Below are 19,561 nucleotides of genomic sequence, written 5' to 3' on the forward strand. Positions count from 1 at the left end.
ACTTTCACATGAGAGAGACAGAAAGCTTCCTCTTTGAGTTTCTGATCATTTGTAGATACATTGCTGCTAAAGATTTGCAACCTTGAGAGCAGGTCACAGAAACAACAGGACAAATAAAAAAGGTGCTATTCTCATCAATCAATGAGAGGGTCTGGAAACCAAAATTTGATTATTTGTCTCTGCTTGAGTCTCACTTGAACTCTGTGTTCCTGGAAATTAAATTCACACTCAGGTTGACTTCAGAGAATTTTTCTTTCTTTTTCATTTAACAGCCACTCAAAGTGTTTCTTATCTACAAGAAACTGCACAGGAAGCCCCACCAAAAAATAGCTGTAATTAAAGGTGCAAATGAGCTCACACGAGGATGCTCAGGGAACCAGAGAGTAGATATTGCACACCCACTAATTCAGGAAGAGGTGTTCTCAAACATGCTTGCTCAGAAAACACAAAGTCATCTATTAATACAAGGTACTCTCCCAATTACTTGATTTGAAATTTGGTTTGGAGAAGGTATGATGACCTGGGATTACCCCAGTCAATGCTACTTTGGGTTTTCTACACAAGTTATCTGATGGAATAAGAAAAAAAAGTGAGGAAATATAACCCATCATTCTTGGGTATATGAGTTTCCATTGCAAGTTTTATAAGCTCTTTTTAAAAAGTCATACATGAGGAGCTGGCACTGTGGCCTACTGGGTAAAGCTGCCACCTGCAGTGTTGGCTTCTCATATGGGCACCTGTTTGAGTCCCAGCTGCTCCACTTCTGATCCGGCTCTCTTCTATGGCTTGGGAAAGCAGTAGAAGATGGCCCAAGTCCTTGGGCTCCCACATGGGAGACCTGGCAGAAGCTCCTGGCTCCTGGCTTCCGATCAGCCCAGTTCTGGCCGCTGTGGCCATTTGGGGAGGGAACCAGGGGATGAAGATATGGCATTCTCTCTCTGTCTCTCCTTCTCTCTCTTTAACTCTGCCCTTCAAATAAATAAATCAATCTTAAAAAAAAGGCCAGCGCAGCGGCTCACTAGGCTAATCCTCCGCCTGTGGCACCGGGTTCTAGTCCCGGTTGGGGCACCAGATTCTGTCCCAGATGCTCCTCTTCCAGTCCAGCTCTCTGCTGTGGCCCGGGAAGGCAATGGAGGATGGCCCAAGTCCTTGGGCCCTGCAGCCGCATGGGAGACCAGGAGGAAGCACCTGGCTCCTGGCTTCGGATCAGCGCAGCACGCCGGCAGTGGCAGCCATCTAGGGGGTAAACCAATGGAAAGAAGACCTTTCTCTCTGTCTCTCACACTGTCTTATTCTGCCTGTCAAAAAAAAAAAAAAAAAAAAAAAAAGTCTTCTTCTGTGACCATCCTGAGAGCCAGCCAGACACTGGCTATTCAAAGCAGAAAACATGGAGCAGCTGATCACACTCTCCATCTGACAGCCAGTCATGGTGTGGCTGAAGCAGTGTGGTTGGGAGAGAGTGTGTTTCCCAGGCCTTACCCACAGCCTGGCCTGCAGTACTCCCCAGGAGTTCAGAGAAACACTCAGGAGAGCAGAATTCAGCCTGTTCCCAGTGGCTGTTGAGTTCTCTCTCTTTGGGAAGCTACATCTAACAAGGGCAATATTTCCCTTTTTTTTTTTTAGCACAGCTAAATGGTTTTTCTTTCTATTATGTTTTTATATTAATTATCAGCAACTGTTGTGTGTAAAAACTGTTGATTAAATATGGATGCTGTTTCAGAGCAGTTGCCAAGTATTTTCTGGTCTCTCTAGACTTCTGCTTCTGCAGCTCATGGACCTTTGCCAACCCCACAGCTTCCAGTCTCCTGTACATCCTGGGGTTCGTGACTCACACACCTGAAACATGACCTTCCACTCCTGACTCTTTCACTTCTAGACCTTGCAATCCTCCTGAGCGTCAATGAGCATCTCTCCAGCTGCCAGGCCTTCTCTATCCAGCTCCTGCTCGGTTCTCACAGTACCGGGTGTCAGCCTCTATTCTTCCTAGCATCCAAAATCCATGGCATCAGGCCCTGCTGGGCAATGAAAACATGTTGTTATGTAAGTTACTAACCCTCTGAACTTGTTTGCCTAAATGTAGGATACAAATGTTGACAACAACAAAAAAAGGTATTTCTGTTGTGTGTGACAGAAAATCAACTCAAGATCCTGTTGTTTTTGGTTTGTGTAATTTCAAAATGCAGGAGTAGAATCAGGCGCAGGACCTCTGAGGAATCAAACAATATCACCAGGATTCATTCTTTTTCTCCTCACCTGTCCCTTCCTTGTGTTTCTCTCTTTCACTCCCTCTCTCTCTCTCTCTCTCTCACACACACACACACACACACACACACACAAACCTCGCTCTCACCTCTGCTTCTCTCTCTATCCTAGTCCTCTTACAACAGAAATATGCTACTACACAGTTCCTGACTTCCATTATCCTGCTCAGCAACCACTTTAGAAAGACTTCTCTACCAGTACCTCTCCAGCAAAGACTCTGACATGATAGCTCAAGCTTGAATCCCATGGTCAAATCACCATGGACAGGGAAACAGGACACTAAAGTCAGCAAGGCCTAGATCCCAGGGTAGGAATGGGACTAGAGAGTACCGTGAGGCAGTCTTATAAGAACCATATGAAATAGAAAGTGGCAGATACGGAAGTTTGGTTCATTTAATCTTCCTTCTGTAATCTGTTTAACCATCTGCTCCCCTCTGCTACAAAGCCTGGAAAGCCAAGTACCCTGCTCTGCGGACAGCTCTGCAGTGGGTGCAAGCTCATGATGCAGGTTCTGTTCAGATCTCTTCCCAAGGAAGAGTGGACATGATCAACATGGGATAGTGGCTGGGCGCAGAGCCATCAGATATGACAGATGCCTTTGGCTCCTCTGGGACAGCTGTGTTATACAGTTCTACTATTTCAGTCCTCATGTCATAGGTGGCCCATGGCAACAGACCCATGGTTTCTGCTAGAACCAGAATGACTGCATATATCTTGACTAGGCGCCTAGCTTTGTGGGATCCAAGCTTAGTTGCCATATCCTCTCATAAATTCTAAAAGCTAATATTTTGTAATAAATTTCTTTGTATATAAACTGGTTAGTTTGGTATGAAGGTAAAACTATCCCCTGGCCCTGATGCATCTGCACACTACATCATATAGTCAGAAGGAAACACACACACACACACACACACACACACACAAACTGGGACCTGAGACTCTCAATTCTCCCAAAGACATACATTTAAAAAAACAATATCTAGTTTTGGCCCCCAAAATAAATCAAATATTGAGCCTTTTCTGTAAATTGTTGGCTCCTAATAAAATCAATTTTATTATTTTACAATTTTACTGACTTCTGCAATGCTGATCTATGAAGATATGCGAACTTTGAGATTCTAACACTTATGTGAGATAGCTGTTTTTCAGAATGAACATAATGAAAGCTTGCTAACCTTGAGATTGTTTTTCTTTTAAATACTTGTTGTGTTATACATCATTTGGCAAGTCTGAACTCCCTTGCAATCCATCTTCACAAGTAAACATTTTTCTTTGCTAAATGCTTTTACAGCTGTTGTCTTCTTTTGATAGTAGGCTCTGCTGTAACTAGGAACCCTGTAAGGGAGGGCACCATGAGTATGCACATGTTATTGTGGGGAGACAGTCCTGTTAGGAGGAAGAAGTGTAGTGAGAAAATAAAAGCAGAAAATGCCCCCTACATGATTTTATAAGGCTGCTACGATGACTGAATGGAGCAATATGCCTCACGTTAAAAACTATAAAACCCGGTAGAAATGTAAGGTTAATGTAATATACCTGGTTGGTAGTTATCATGCTAGCACATGAATTGAGAGTAACTAAATTACACAAGAAACATTCATCTCCCATTAACAAAACCCTCTTGGTCGGTCCTCATTAAAGGATCTCTATGAACTTCCTAAATGCCTCACATATGTTGTCTACCTAGACAAGGTAACCACTATTTGAAAATCAACATTTCATATTGAGTCATCTACTCCTGCAAGTAGGCAATGACTAAGTGTCAACCAGTAAAAATTTTATGATCACAGACAAGCATCAGGTAGAACCAGCAGGACAAAGAAAGGAAGGATATTTATGCTGTACAACAAATTCAGCATAGTGACTGTCTCTAAAAAACAAAGGATAGAACACTTCCAGCAGAGGGAAAAGGGGAGATTTAACGTGCAACACTTCATTTATTTTTATAAATTATGAAAGCAAGAACACCCAAAAAAAAAACTAAATTAAATAAATTATAAATAAAATTAAATACTTTAAAATATATGAAATAAATATAAAATGCTAACATCTGTTATTTATAAGTGGTGAGTTTATGATAATTTGTTAAATTTTTTCCTATAGTTTTAAAATTCCTTAAAAGAAAAATAGTGAGGAAATAAGAAAGAAAGACTGCTTTATGTTTCATGCTTTGCCTGTAACTATAATCTTGCCCATAGGGAGAAATTTTTACCAGAAAACAAACTATGAGTTCCAAAAGTGATAATAAAACCGTCATTAGAATGTATTTGAAGTGCCAAGATGCCTAGACACTTGTGGCTTCGTGCGAAAGTCTTTTATAGTGTCTCAGATTGGTGAAGCAAGTTTTCACTGCAAGTGGAAGGAAATGCTTCCCAGGGTTCCTCAGAATATAGTGTGGCCACCAATCAAAGCACTGCTTGACGGTCCAGTATTTGGCACAACCACTAAGATGCAGCTTGGGAAGCTTGCATCCCTTATTGGGGTACCCAGGTTCAGGTCCCAGCCCTGCTCCCTATTTTGGGCTTCCTGCTAATATGTACCCTGGGAGGCAACTACTTGTGGCTCAAGTAATTGGGTTGCTCCTACACATGTGGAAACTTGTATTGCAATCCTGGTTTTCAGCTTTAGACTTGCCCCAGCCCCAGCTGTTGTGGGCATTGGGGAAATAACCAGCGGACAGAGGATCTCTTCATCTCTGGCTTTTAAACACAATGATTTTTTTTTTTTTTAGATTTATGGAACAACAAATTTCCTGAACAGAAACATTCAAGAGTTTTTAGTAGAGGCCATGAAGAGAAATCTCTCTGTGTGCTGGGGGGAGGAGAGAGGAGAATTTTTTTTAATTGACCCAGTAATAATTGAGAGAGTTCAGGGATATATACTTGGCTATTGAGTGTGGACCAGGCCTTACAATGTATTAAGGAGGCTTTATTTATACTTATTTTCCACTTGACAGTAATCCTTAATAAAGCCTTAGCTTCATGATGGAATTTCAATAGAACCAAACTTTTTGTTTGGTAAAATCTTGTAAAATAACAAGAATCAAATTTATTCATTCATTTAATAAAATTATTGAAGTCCTCCATTATGTAGCAAAAACAGCTCCTCAGAAAAAAATGGGTTTAAGTGTTCTTTCCAGATCTGTCCCTGAATTTCAGACTGACTTATTCCTGCTGGGTACTTTCAAAATTCAGGGTTCTTTTCTTCAGGTTCAAAATCACATTTGTATATAACAAATTTTCCAAAATCCAACTTGAATTTACATATCATTCCAATATTTTAGAATCAGGCAGTTCTTCCACAAGTAAATTTCCTTCAAAGTGCCTCTATTAATCCTAGCTTATTTCAACACAAATATTTGTTTAAAAAAAAAAAACCTAATGCTAGTTTGAATCATATGTCCTCTGGGATCAAGTCTAGAAATCATCCCACTTTTTGTTACTAAATGTATTTTGCTTATTCTTCAACTCCTGATTCTGGCAACATAACAGATCAACTTTCACAAACTTAGCATACTGCTATGAACACTTGCAAGTGCGGGGTCGGCACCGTGGCTCACTTGGCTAACCCTCTGCCTGCAGCGCCAGCACCCCAGGTTCTAGTCCCGGTTGGGGTGCCAGATTCTGTCCTGGTTGCTCTTCTTCCAGTCTAGCTCTCTGCTGTGGCCCGGGAAGGCAATGGAGGATGGCCCAAGTGCTTGGGCCCTGCACCCACATGGGAGACCTGGAGGAAGCTCCTGGCTCCTGGCTGGACTGGCACAGCTCCAGCCGTTCTGGCCAAACGGGGAGTGAACCAGAGGATGGGGGACCTGTCTCTCTCTCTCTCTCTCTCTCTCTCTCTGTGCCACTCCTTCTATCTCTGTGTAACTCTGATTTTCATATGAATGAATCTTTTAAAAAAAAAAGTGCTGGACAGAACAGGAGCCATCTTTAAATTCATAGCTGATGAAACTGATAAAGGATTAATAACCAAAATATATAAAGAGATCAAGAAACTCAACAACAACAAAACAATCCAGTCAAGAAATGGGCAAAGGACTTAAACAGGCATTTTTCAAAAGAAGAAATCCAAATGGCCAACACACACATGAAAAAATGCTCAGGATCACTACCCATCAGGGAAATGCAAATCAAAACTACAATGAGGTTTCACCTCACTCCAGTTAGAATGGCTTTCATACAGAAATCAACAAACAAAGGCCGGTGAGGATGTGGGGAAAAAGGTATCCTAATCCACAGTTGGTACAGTGACTGTGGAAGACAGCATGGAGATACCTCAGAAATGTGAATATTGACCTACATGACCCAGCCATCCCACTCCTGAGAATTTACCTAAGGGAAATGAAATCAGCATATGAAAGAGTTATCTGTACCCCCATGTTTATTGCAGTTCAATTCACAAACCAAACACCAGTCAACTAAGACTGGAAAAAGAAATTATGGGATGGGGCCGGTGCTGTGGCATAGTGGGTAAAGCCACTGCCTGCAGTGCCTGCATCCCATGTGGGTGCCAGTTCGAGTCCCAGCTCCTCTACTTCTGATCCCACTCTCTGCTATGGCTTGGGAAAGCAGTAGAAGATGGCCCAAGTCCTTGGGCCCTTGCACACTCATGGGAGACTCGGAAGAAGCTCCTGGCTCCTGGCTTCTGATTGGCACAGCTCTGGCTTTTGTGGCCAAATGGGCAATGAACCAGCAGATGGAAGACACCTCTCTCCTCTCTCTGTCTCTCTGTGCCTCTCTTCTCTCTGTGTAACTCTGACTTTCAAAATAAATAAATATTTGAAAAAAATTTTAAAAAGAAATTATGGAATATGTACACCACTGAATACTACACAGCAGTAAAAAAAAATGAAATTCTGTCATTTGCAACAAAATGGATAAAAATGGAAAACCTCATACTTAGTGAAATAAGCCAGTCCCAAAAGGACAAATACCATATGTTCTCTCTTACAGTGACAATTAATAGAGCACCTAAAAGGTAATCTATAGACGTGAAATTGACACTTTGAGAAGCAATGACTTTGAACAGCCCTTTTGTCAACTGCTGAGGAACAGATTTTTTTCATACTCTTTGTTGTAGAGTTAATCATATGTGCATAAAGTTAATTGAAATAGATCTTAGTAAAAAAAATAAGAATGGAGGTTGGATCAATATTTTAGGACCCTCCCATCAGGCCATATAGGCAAACCTATGGGATGTAGAGAATTTAGAAAAATGGAGGGTTCCTAAAAAGGAACAGGAGGGCATTAGATTGGTACTTGTATCTTGTTCCTTTTTATGGCTTTAAATCCCTTTTTCATCTCTATTCTAATTAATTTTTATATATTTTATAATTAATGATTTGATATCCATGAATCAATTGCCAAACCATTGAAAAAACTGTTTAAATCTCCTGTGACATCCATCTTTCCCGAGCTTATGATCTAACCCATTTCTACCTATTGCTGTCAATATGTGAAATGCTCAACTTGTCACCATTTTTGCTTAAGATAGTGAACTCCATTTAAAAAAAAATAAAGTATTCTTATATTCTTAGAGACTGATACACTAACAAGTATTAGCATCAACATTTAAACTGGTTTATTGGGGCCAGCGTTGTACCACAGCAGGTTAAGCCACTGCTTAGGACAGTAGCATCCCATACTGGAGCCCCAGTTCAAGTCTCAACTGCTCTGCTTCTGATTAGGTCCCTGCTACTTCACCTGAGAAAGCAACAGAAGATGACCTAAGTACATGGGCCCCTGCTGCTCATGTGAGAGACCTGGATGAAGCTCCTTGCTTCTGGCTTTGGCCAGGCCCAGCTCTACCTGTTGTGGCCATTTGGGGATGCAAGATCTCTCTCTCTCTCTCTCTCTGTAACTCTGCCTTTCAAATACACAAATCGTTTTTAAAATAAATAAATAAATAAACTGGCTTATCTGTTTAGCATGCCACATGAGACTATGGAAGACAGATATTGTTAAGCTTGGAAGAAAGGATATTCCTACAAGTTTGTGGAAAATAGAATTAAAAGATAAATTTACTTCGGTGCAAAAAGAACTTTCAATCCACTCTTCCTTGTAAACAACTCAGAATAAGGTCATTGGAATCCAAAATAACAAAAAAGAAGAAAAAAAAAGTATCCATGAAGAGACAGAATAAAACTTCTGAAAACAACAGTTGATTTTCTGAAGATAAAGTTTTTCTTACTTTTTAGTTTTGCCTTGGGTAAAGCCTTCTAGATTTTGCCTAGAGCCAACTCCTACTTTCCCATGTAGGCAAAAACCCCTCTAAGTTTTTGTGCTATAGGACTACTAAAGCTTTTTTACCCAGCTAACATGAAAGTTTCTTCACAATTAAAGTTTTTAGGGTCAGCGCTGTGGTGTAGCAGGTAAAGCCACCACCTGCAACGCTGGCATCCTATATGGGTGCCAGTTTGAGTCCTGGCTGCTCCACTTCTGATCCTGCTCTCTGCTGTGGCCTGGGGAAGCAGTGAAAGATGACCCAGGTCCTTGGGTCCCTGCACCTGTGTGGGAGACCCTGAAGTAGCTCCTGGCTCCTGGCTTCCGATTAGCACAGCTCCCACCATTGCGGCAATCTGGGGAGTGAACCAGCAGATGGAAGACCTCTCTCTCTCTCTCTCTCTCTCTCTCACTCTCTCTCTCTGCCTTTCTGTAACTCTGCCTTTCAAATAAAATAAATAAATCTTAAAAAAAATTTTTTTTCACAATAGGCTTCCAGTCACTGGTCAGTCTAAATAGCTTATTCAGAAAAACAGTATGTGGAAAAAGTCTTTGGTAAATTATGGAAGAAATCATTTCAGAGACCAGACAACAAGTTAGTTGCTTACTTCACCTGCATCAAAAACGTTCTACTTCTATGCCTAACTCTCAGCACAGAACACGATATTTTAACAATACATAAGTCCTGCTTGGTTTGGGATCCCTGCAAAGGTTCTGTTTGCAATCCTGAAACAAAGGATTTCTGTAACATAGGACCACAGACTAAGGATGGTCCAGAACCAAACAGGACCAGGTAAAGAGCAACAAGACATTCAACTTTCTGTGTGTCCTCATGCTCCGATGAGTTCATAATCATTGGAACAGTCATGAAGGTGGAACTGCTTTAAATATCTCCAGAGTTAGTTATTTTAGATCACAGCAGTCCTGTTAGAAACAATGTAGCCAGCGCCGCGGCTCACTAGGCTAATCCTCCGCCTTGCAGCACAGGCACACCAGGTTCTAGTCCCGGTCAGGACGCCGGATTCTGTCCCAGTTGCCCCTCTTCCAGGCCTCTCTGCTGTGGCCCGGGAGTGCAGTGGAGGATGGCCCAAGTTCTTGGGCCCTGCACCCGCATGGAAGACCAGGAGAAGCACCTGGCTCCTGCTTTAGGATCAGCGCGGTGCGCCGGCCACAGCGCGCCTTCGGTGGCGGCCATTGGAGGGTGAACCAACGGCAAAAGGAAGACCTTTCTCTCTGTCTCTCTCTCTCACACTGTCCACTCTTCCTGTCAAAATAAAATAAAATAAAATAAAATAAAACAAAACAATGCAGTGGAGTTACGATGGATCCAGACTTTTACCAACATCCCAGCAGTTACAGATGACTGGGTTCTAACAAAGGCAAGTTATATTTGCACAGATGAAAAGGACCTAACTGCTAGTTTGGATCAAAGAATCCAAGAAACACAGAGAATGTAATTTCCTGATTCTGTCACAAGTAAGTCACTATTAACACACAGGACAAGTCATTAGTCTCCTCAATGACTCTGAGAAATTCTCTTTTCTTAGATTGTTTTGAAAGCATATAAAGTATATTGCAAATGTAAAAATATTTACTTTCCTCTTATTACTTCTTATCAAAATTTATGAAAATCCTTCCATTGGATAATGGTATCGAAAGTTTTCATAGGGTCAACAAGATTGGCAAGACATCCAATGAGAAAAGAATCCTGTTTTCAACAAATGGTGCTGGGACAACTGGATATCCACATCTAAAGGATGAATGTGAACCTGAGCTCATACAGTATACAAAAATTAATGTAAATGGATCAAAGACCTAAAGCTAAATGGTTCAAATAGCTAATACTATAAATCTCTAAGAAGTGTATTTTCATAACCTTGGATTAGGAAGTGGTTTCTTAAATATGGCACCAAGAATATAAACAATAGCAAACAACTAGATATATTGGTCTCCTTTAACAACTTCAGTGTTTCAAAAGACACCTACAAGTAAGTGAAAAATGGGAGGAAGTATTTACAAAGCATATATCTGATAAAGATCTAGCATCCAGAATATATAAGGAATGTTTACAACTCAATAATAAAAAGACAAATAGCCAATCTAAAAATTGGCAAAGGATCTGAACAGACTTTACTTCAAAGGAAATATACAAATGGATAATGGGCACATAAAAACATGCCCAACATCATTGGTCATTAGGGAAATGCAAATCTAAGACACAATGAGATACCAGTTAACACTCCCTAGGATGGCTATAATTAAGACAAATAATAACAACAGTTGGCAGGGTTGTCAAGAAATTAGAACCCTCATATACTGCTGGTGGGCATGTAAAATGATGTTCCACTTAGAAAAGCAGTCTGTCGGTTCCTACAAATGAAAAAACATAGACTTAGCATGCAACCCAACAATTCCACTTCTAGGTACATACCCACAAGAATTGAAAACATGTCCACACAAAAACTTATACATAAATGTTCACTGCAGCATCATTCGCAATACCTAAAAAATGAAAGCAACCCAGTTGCCTATCAGGTCCTGAATGGGTAAACAAAATGTGGCAAGTCTATATAAAGAAACAGTCAATAAAAAAAAAAGGAATGAAGTATTGATACATGGTGCACAATGGATGAAATAAAAAACGGCATGCTAAGCAAAGTAAGCCAGTCACAAAGATTACATATTGCATGATTCCACACATATGAAATGCCCGCAACAGGGAAGTCCACAGATAAAGTAGACTAGCTGTCGCCTAAGGCTCATGACACTGAGGAGCAATGGATAGCAACTCCAGTGGGTATGTGGCTTCTTTGTGGGGTGATAAAAATGTTATGGAATTCAATGGTTGTGATGGTTGCATAACTTTATGGCTATACTAAAAATTATTGAGCTGTACACTTTGGATGAATTGTAAAATGTATAAATTTTTCATATTAAAGCTGTAATTTAAAAAAGAAAAGCTTTCACATGAGAATTCAATTTCCAGAGAGAAGTGGAAAGTGGAAGAATATACACAGGAAGGTCAAGAAAGGAAAAGCAACAGTTATTGACAGCATTTCATTCAGATGGAGTTGATTTTCTGCGCCCCACATAATATAAAAGAATGGTTTGGGAATGTATCCATCATATGGAAATCAAAGCCTAAGTATGAGATGTGAGGCAATTTGATTAACTACATTAAAAGTTCACCTACCCATGCTGACAACTGCTGAACCTGCCATTTCCTTACCCCTCAGATCAGTTCAAGACACTTTATTCTTGATGTAGTCTGCTAGGTTTCTAAGCACACCAAAAACAGAAGCAGCATGTAGAAGTAGGGTTGTAGATATTATTAGTGGCTATAATGATGATTAACTAAAATAATCAGACAATTATGAATTATAAGCACAAACTAGTATAAATATACCTTCCATCAAATATTTAACTAAGGAATTTCAAGAGTTACCCAGCTAATATCTGATTAACCTCAACTAGTACCAAAGCACAAAAATATTTCTCAGGCCCAGCACTGTGGTGCATCCCATATGGGCACCAGTTCAAGTCCTGGCTGCTCCACTTCCAATCCAGCTCGCTGCTAACGCACCTGGGAAAGCAACAGAGGACCGCCCAAGTGCTTGGGCCACTGCGACCATGTGGGAGACTCTGAACAAGCTCTAGTTCCTGGCTCCTGGCTTTGGCCTGGCCCAGTCCCAGCTGCTGTGGCCATTTGGGGAGTGAACCAGCTGTACACTTTGGATGACTTTTAGAATGTATAAATTTTCTCACAATAAAACTGTAATTTAAAAAAGAAAACCTCTCATGTGAGAAAGGGAGATGTTTCTCTCTCGCTCTCTCTTTCCTTCTCTCTGTAACTCTGCCTTTAATAAATAAAATCTTTAAGAAAATATATATTTCTCTATCAAAAAAGTATCATGAATATTGCTGGTGTCTGATATGATTTTGCTGAAAAACTAAAGAAGCATAAGCAAAAAATGGTGTTTTTCCATATCATATGCTGAACAGACTGAAGCAGTCAGTTCCTCACCCTCCTTTGAAACGAATACTTTAATAACCATATCATGGAGTCAAGCCACAGACCAACTGAGCCCTCACTTGGGGGTCATCAACTTCACACTGGCTCACTGTAGGCCACTTTGGTTAAGTGTGTTGGTCTGTTTAAGCTACTGTAACAAAATACCACAGACTGGATGGCTTAAAAACAGACATTTATCTCTAACAGTTCTGAAAGCGGGGAAGTCTTAAGACCAGTATCAGCACGGTCAGCTTCTGGGAACAGCTCTCTTCCAGGCTTGAAGACAGCTGCCTTTTTGCCATATCCTCACGTGGTGGAAAGAGAAAAAGAGAGCAAGCTGCTTGGCAGTGATCCCATCATGAGGACCCCATCTTTGTGACCTCATCATATAAACCTGATTACCTTCTAAAAGCCTCATTCACAAAACCACTACATTAGGGGTTAGGGCTTCCCCTTCACTTGAGGGGACACAAACAGTCCACGACAGTAAGGAAAGAGGATACAGCTTAAAAATAAGAACTATAGTACATATGGCGGTTTGGCAGGAGGAAGAAGAGATGATTTCTCATTTTTCAAATACTTGTAAGTAACTTTCAGTAACATACATAAATGTTGACTAATGACCAATGCTAATGTTCTCTAAATAAGAGCAAATTCAATTTACAAAAAACTTCTCTGACTCTAATATTGACAGGCACAGTGACAGGCAGGGGAAATTTGGAGGCAATATGCTAGGTCACAACAACTGAACTTTTTGACGTCAAAGCACCAAAGAAACCCAGCTCCAAAGTGCTTGGATTGTGAATCAATTAATAAGAATAAAGAAAACAAAAATCAGGGGCCAGCACTATGACATAGTAGGTTCAGTTGCAGCCTGAAGTGCAGGCATCCCTTATGGGCCCGGCTCCTGTCCCAGCTGCTCCACTTCCCATCCAGCTCCCATTCATGTGCCTGGGAAAGCAACGGAAGACGGCCCAGATTCTTGGGCCCCTGCCATCCATGTGGGAGACCTAGAAGAAGCTTCTGGCTCCTGACTTCAGCCTGGCCCTGTCCTGGCCTTGGCAGTCATTTGGCAAATGAACCAGCCGATGGAACATTTCTCTGTCTCTCCCTCTTTTTCTGTGTAACTCCGCCTTTCAAATAAATAAATAATTTTTAAAAAAGAAAAGAAAAATCAACCATGCTGATTTCAATCCAAAGCATGTATTAGAAATGGTGATCCCAAACATTTCTGAGTCTTTGAGTTCATACCATGAACTACTAAAGGTGATGTGAGCTATCTGTTTACTGAAGGGGAATCTAAATTATTTGACTTTCTTTCAAGATCATATCAGAACATCTGAAGATATCCCAAATTGTGATTAAAGGTAGAGAAACACTAGTTTATATAAACACCAAAAGGTATAGTATTAGAATATTATATATTATATATATATATTGGATAGTCAGAGAGTTAGACAGTGAGAGAGAGAGACAGAGAGAAAGGTCTTCCTTTTTTCTGTTGGTTCACCCCCAAAATGGCCGCTATAGCCGGCAAGCTGCACCGATCCGAAGCCAGGAGCCAGGTGCTTCCTCCTGGTCTCCCATGCGGGTACAGGGCCCAAGCACTTGGGCCATCCTCCACTGCCTTCCCAGGCCACAGCAGAGAGCTGGACTGGAAGAGGAGCAACTGGGACTAGACCCCAGGGTGCCGGCGCCGCAGGCGGAGGATTAGCCAAGTGAGCCATGGCGCCAGCCCTAGAATAATATCATATACAATTCTTGTATTCATTTTCAACACAGCAAATAATGTCCCTTATGGTTTTAAGATTACAGTTATTCCAAATTGCTAAGAATTTTTCTTAATACAGGGCACTAAAAGTTTTTAAAAAAACTGCAAAACATCAATAATATAAAAGCATTATTTTCATGTTATAGTGGGCCTCTGGAAATCCCAGCAAAAGTCTATTTATAGAAGTATATTCAAATGTATTTAAAGGGAAAAAGAAAAAGAAAAACTCACCTATGTTTGGAGACAAGGGAAATAAGTAGATTAAATCAGCCATTTGCTAAGTTGTTGATTCTAGATACTATTCCATCCTCCTATAACTCACTTTTCAGCCTTATAGATTTATTTTCTTTTATTTCTAATCTATGACTTTACTCTATTTGGGGTACTTGTTGAAACTATGTTTCCCAAAATGACTTGCCTTGTAACTAAATGCACAAAGCTTTGGAACTGAAACTCTGAGCCTCAGCTGGCTTCACCACAATTCAACTGTACACAGATATATTTGAATGGGTCAAATCCTTAGAGAACAAGGAACCAAGAATACTGTAAGTAGCAAGTATATCAATGTTGCGATTCAGCTAAACTTTTACAAAAACCATAAAAGATATAATGTAAGAAAAAGATCTAACACAAGGGCAGAGTTACGTAAGAATTCCTGAATCTGATGAAAGCTACAAAAATGGGAAAGAATTTAGGAAACAGAAGCAAAATTTATTAGATGTCTAGGATTTGCTATGCCTTTAACACATGCCCTGTCTTCTATTTCAATGGTACTCAAATCTTTAGTCAAAACATAGGAAACTTTCTCCCAACACCTTTCCCAATATCTGTCTTCAGAATCAAAGCTACCATGAAGAAAACTATGTATATATTTGCAAGTGAATTTGTGTGTTTATAAGTATGTACATACCTGTACACACATACAGAAATAAAAATACAGCCACTTCTTCCTCCTCAATACTCTACAATTTTAAGTAATTGTGACAATACTGGAATTTAACTCCATACACCATGCCTGATATCTAACTGGTGTTCAGTAAATGTCTGTTAAATGAATGTTGACAGCATCTGGAAAATAGGCATTTGCTTTGCTGATGCGCATTTCACTCAAAGAAATGCATTCTCTCTCTTCTTTCTCTCTCTCTCTCTCTCTCTCTCTCTCACACACACACACACACACACACAGCCTAACTGATATCTACTTCTTGAAAACTGCCCTTGTGACAAAAAATGAAAGATAAATATTATGATAGAGTGGAATGGGGATGAGATGATGACAATTAGAGAGAGTATCAAGGGAAATTCCAAAACACTTAAAATTCTTCCAAACGTATTCCTTATGATGTCAATTATTTGGTTTCCATGGAATTTCACAAGTGTCTACAAATAGTAACCTATTCCTACTTTGAAACTTTAAGACTGTTCTTGTCTATAGTCTCACATATAATCATTAGCAATCTTTTGCCTTCCCCATAAATGCTACATCACAGAATTCACATTTGAAGAGAAGCCACATTTTTACAAGCAGTATGCACGGTGTTCAACAAATCTCAGGAGAAACGAACACTGATTGTGTCATTCATCAGAGTAGTGAGTACACTTAGTTCCCACGCCAGTGGACAAACGCTGCTGTGAGCCACTCGTCTCAGTTCAGTGATCTTCTCTCCCCTAAACAAGTATACCTAAGTCTGTTGTGTGAGGTTGTCAGGTTTGTTTTGTTTTATCCTGTCTTGAGTCAGGTACTTCATATAGAACATAGGGAAGTAGAGTGGATTTTGTTTTGTAGATTTTAAAAATATCTTAAGGCAACACAGAGTTCAACTTCGAAGGGTTGTTTACCAGCAAAGCAGGTCGAAGTCAGCCATAAAACACGCACCAAAAATAATAATAATAAAAGGTTCTTTCGAAATAATTTTATATAGCCAGAATAGGTAGGAGGGCAAAACACGCCTTTAACAGAGAACGGAACATCCTTCCAGTCATAAGCAAGATTCTGGGGGAATCTTGCTGTTTGTCAACGAGCCAGGCCAGCGCTATGCCCCGGCACCGGTGAGGTGAGGAAAGCCCGGGGCGCGCCGCAGAGGCCCTCCGGGAAGACTGACCTCGCCGGGACGACGCACCCTCCTCCGTCCGGGTGAGCTGGATGGGAGCTGCACTTCCAGCCCCGCGGCTGGAGTCGGCCGTCCCCGCTCAACTCCACCGCAGTTACCCCGGCATTCTCACCTCCCCCGGTCCCGGCACCGTGCCAGGCGCCCGCGCCCCGCGCTCCCCGCCGCGGCTTACCGAGCAACGAGCCTACGAAGATGACGACTTGCACGGTGGTGGTGAACTGGCGGTACAGCTGAGCCTCGCCCAGCTCTCCCGGCGCGGTGCGGTTCGCGCCCGCCGCCTCGGCGCCCGACGTGTTGCGGGGCTCGCTGCCGTTCCGCGGGATCCAGCTCCCGTTATGCCCCATCGCGAGCCCGGGGCTCCGGCTCCGCTCGCCGCCTCGCGCCGAGCCTCTCCAACCCCGGGCGCCCAGGGACGCGCGGGTGCCTGGTCGAGTCCTGCAGAAGCCGGGGCAGCCGGCGGGTCCCCTCACGTCTCCACATCGCCAGCCCCGGCACCCGGGAGGCGGGGAGGCGGGGAGGCGAGGCCGCGCCCCTTGCCTGTTCCCTCCTGGGTCCCCGTCAGCAGCCACATGAAGGCGGGACGGTCAGGGCCCGCTGAGCGTCGTCCGTCCCCTCTTCAGCGGTCAGCCAGACCCACTCGGCACGGGGGGCGACACCGGCGGCTTGCGACGGCCAGGGAGGGCGCTCTCTCTCCCGTCGCCCCCTCAGCCACTGCTCACTGCGCCTGCTGAGGGCCAGGGCACCCCTCTCCAGTGCCCCTGGGCAGAGGGGCCCGGCACCGCTCCTTAGAGGGTCCGGAACGTTTGGTGCGAGCTATTTCTCAGCCCTGCTGGCCTCAGGACTGGGAGGCGGAGAAGCCCATGAAATGCACCGGCCGAGCGCTCGGAGCCTCGAGGGGACCCTTATGATCCCGACGGTGCCCATGGCCTGAACGCCCTGGGTCTCCTCAATAACCTCGCCCTGTGCGCCTGGCTGTCCCAAGGCGGTCTCCTTGGGTCCAGCCTCTCGCCGGGGGCTCCGACTTCCCGCCCCGGCACCGACTGCAGGGACCCCGTTCCGCAGTCCCTGTTTGCCTCTGCCCGACCAGGCGCCCCCTCTCTCCTCTCCTGACCCACTCCGGCTCTCTGTCGCTGGGACACAGCTTCGCAACCCGATGGGAACAAGAGAGAACGCCCGTGAAAGGGAAGGGGCACCGTCTGCGCTGCCGGCGGACTCTCAGCGCGCGCCCGGGGCAGCCGGGGACGCGCAGCTGGCGGGCACGGTCACGTGCCGCGCGCGGCCCCGCCCCTCACGCTGCCGAGGGCGCGGCGCCATTTTGGCCCTGCAGAGCGTGACTACTTCGGCGGGAAGCGTGGGAGGCGTGGAGGATTTGTGTCTGGCCGCAGGGAACACGCTCGCGACTGCTCCCTGGCTGCGCTTCGTTTGCTGCTGTCGTTCCTGCCCGGTGTGGCACCTGCAGGCCTAGGATTCCGTGGCGCTGCTACCTGCCTAGGGAGCCCAGTCTCCTGGCCCCTCAGTCAAGCCTTGGGTGTAGCTGAAACATTTAAGAAAGATGGACCGGGGGAGCCCAGGGCGTGGTTTTCTGGGCCGTTTTGTTGAGTGTCATTTCTCAAGTGTACGCAGTGTAACTTGGGCCGAATGGATTCCGGCAGTGAAGAGCTGGGAGGAAGCAGCTTCCTGCAGGCAGGTGCAGAAGGTTGGGAAGCTGGGGTAACCAAGTATCGGAGAAGTGAAGAGAAGCCAAACGGGAGGAAGGAAAGTGTGCGGCATCCAGAGCGAGGACCCGGGGAAGAGGAAAGGAGAAATGAGACAGGAAAAGAAAAAGATACTCTTGACTGGCCTTTATGGATACTGGTTTAATACATGAAGTGCATGATTGGAGGCTTTGACATCTATCAAAGAACTGATAGATGTACCCAAGAACAGTGTCTTGAGAGTTGATTAAAATTACAGTTATTTGTTGATTACCCCAAGGATGACTTCGTACAGTTTGGCTACTCTGCTTCCACTGGTAACCCTTATTACTCTTCTTTAAATCTGTGTATTTGTATACGTTTGGATTCTCACATTACCTGCACATGATAATGCTCTATGTAAGCAGTTATTTTAGTCATTTGGGGGATCAAAAAGGAGAAAGGGCAAATTATTAATTACACTAATTGTACAACCGTGCACCCCAAAAAATGCCAATTCCAGTAGTTAATATTAGATCTGGGAGGCCAAACATTTTTCAAGATGAAATCCCTTATACTATAATTATTATATGTCATAAAACATAAATTACAGGGCCTGGTGCCGTGGCGCACTAGGTTAATACTCTGCCTGCAGTGCCGGTATCCTATATGGGTGCCAGTTCTAGTCCCAGCTTCTCCTCTCACAATCCAGCTCTCTGCTGTGGCCTGGGAAAGCAGTAGGAGATGGCCCAAGTCCTTGGGCCCCTGCACCTGCATGGGAGACCTAGAAGAAACACCTGGCTCCTGGCTTCAGATCGGCACAGCACCAGCTGTTTCGGCCATCTGGGGAGTGAACCAACAGAAGGAAGACCTTTCTCTCTGTCTCTCCCTCTCACTGTCTGTAACTCTACCTCTCAAATAAATAAATAAATAAAAATCTTTAAAAAAAAAACAAACATAAATTACAATAATTCAGCATCCAGCATATTCCTCTAGGGACGTTCAGAGAAAATGTATATAAGTAGAGTTGTTTGGTTACAAAATACCCCTTTACCCACTTTCAACCTCCACCACCTATTCAAAACTAAGAATTTGGATAAAAGTGTAGTAAAGAGTCATTTTTGCCGAAATAAAGAGTGAAGAAGGCAAAAAATCTCTCCCGTGTTTTCATTCTGGAAAAAAAAAAAAAAACCTCTAAATTGTCCAGAGACCCTAAATTGGTATCAGGGTATAGATTTAGGAGGATCAGAAAATAACCATGGAGTACCATAATTCTCGGATAAGAGAAAAAAATTCCTTAGGGGCTGGTGCCGCGGCTTACTAGGCTAATCCTCCGCCTAGCGGCGCCGGCACACCAGGTTCTAGTCCCGGTCGGAGCACCGGATTCTATCCCAGTTGCCCCCCTTCCAGTCCAGCTCTCTGTTGTGGCCCGGGAGTGCAGTGGAGGATGGCCCAAGTGCTTGGGCCCTGCACCCCATGGGAGACCAGGAGAAGCACCTGGCTCCTGGCTT

The 19,561-nt window shown here is 43.3% G+C and overlaps 1 protein-coding gene and 1 long non-coding RNA gene across 3 annotated transcripts in view; one reads left to right on the top strand and one right to left on the bottom strand.

Moving 5' to 3' along the window:
• Positions 1–17,600, bottom strand: part of GPR176 (G protein-coupled receptor 176) — a 133,030-nt gene extending 115,430 nt beyond the window's left edge. Inside the window, exon 1 of one of the 2 annotated variants that reach the window (XM_070053973.2) lies at positions 16,550–17,600. In XM_070053973.2, the coding sequence (XP_069910074.1) occupies positions 16,550–16,721 (172 nt within the window). In that variant the 5' untranslated portion in view covers positions 16,722–17,600. The remainder of the gene's footprint in view (positions 1–16,549) is intronic. The other variant, XM_089309435.1, reaches the window with a different exon arrangement.
• A 189-nt stretch (positions 17,601–17,789) lies between these two features.
• On the top strand, positions 17,790–19,006 carry LOC149123080 (uncharacterized). The gene is made up of 2 exons (XR_016217565.1): positions 17,790–18,388; positions 18,763–19,006. It is a non-coding gene; the product is annotated as an uncharacterized LOC149123080 (long non-coding RNA).
• Positions 19,007–19,561: the final 555 nt, after the last annotated feature.

The sequence above is a fragment of the Oryctolagus cuniculus genome, chromosome 12, assembly GCF_051225735.1.
Source record: "Oryctolagus cuniculus isolate XC-2025 breed Fujian yellow rabbit chromosome 12, ASM5122573v1, whole genome shotgun sequence".
Lineage (NCBI taxonomy): Eukaryota > Metazoa > Chordata > Mammalia > Lagomorpha > Leporidae > Oryctolagus > Oryctolagus cuniculus.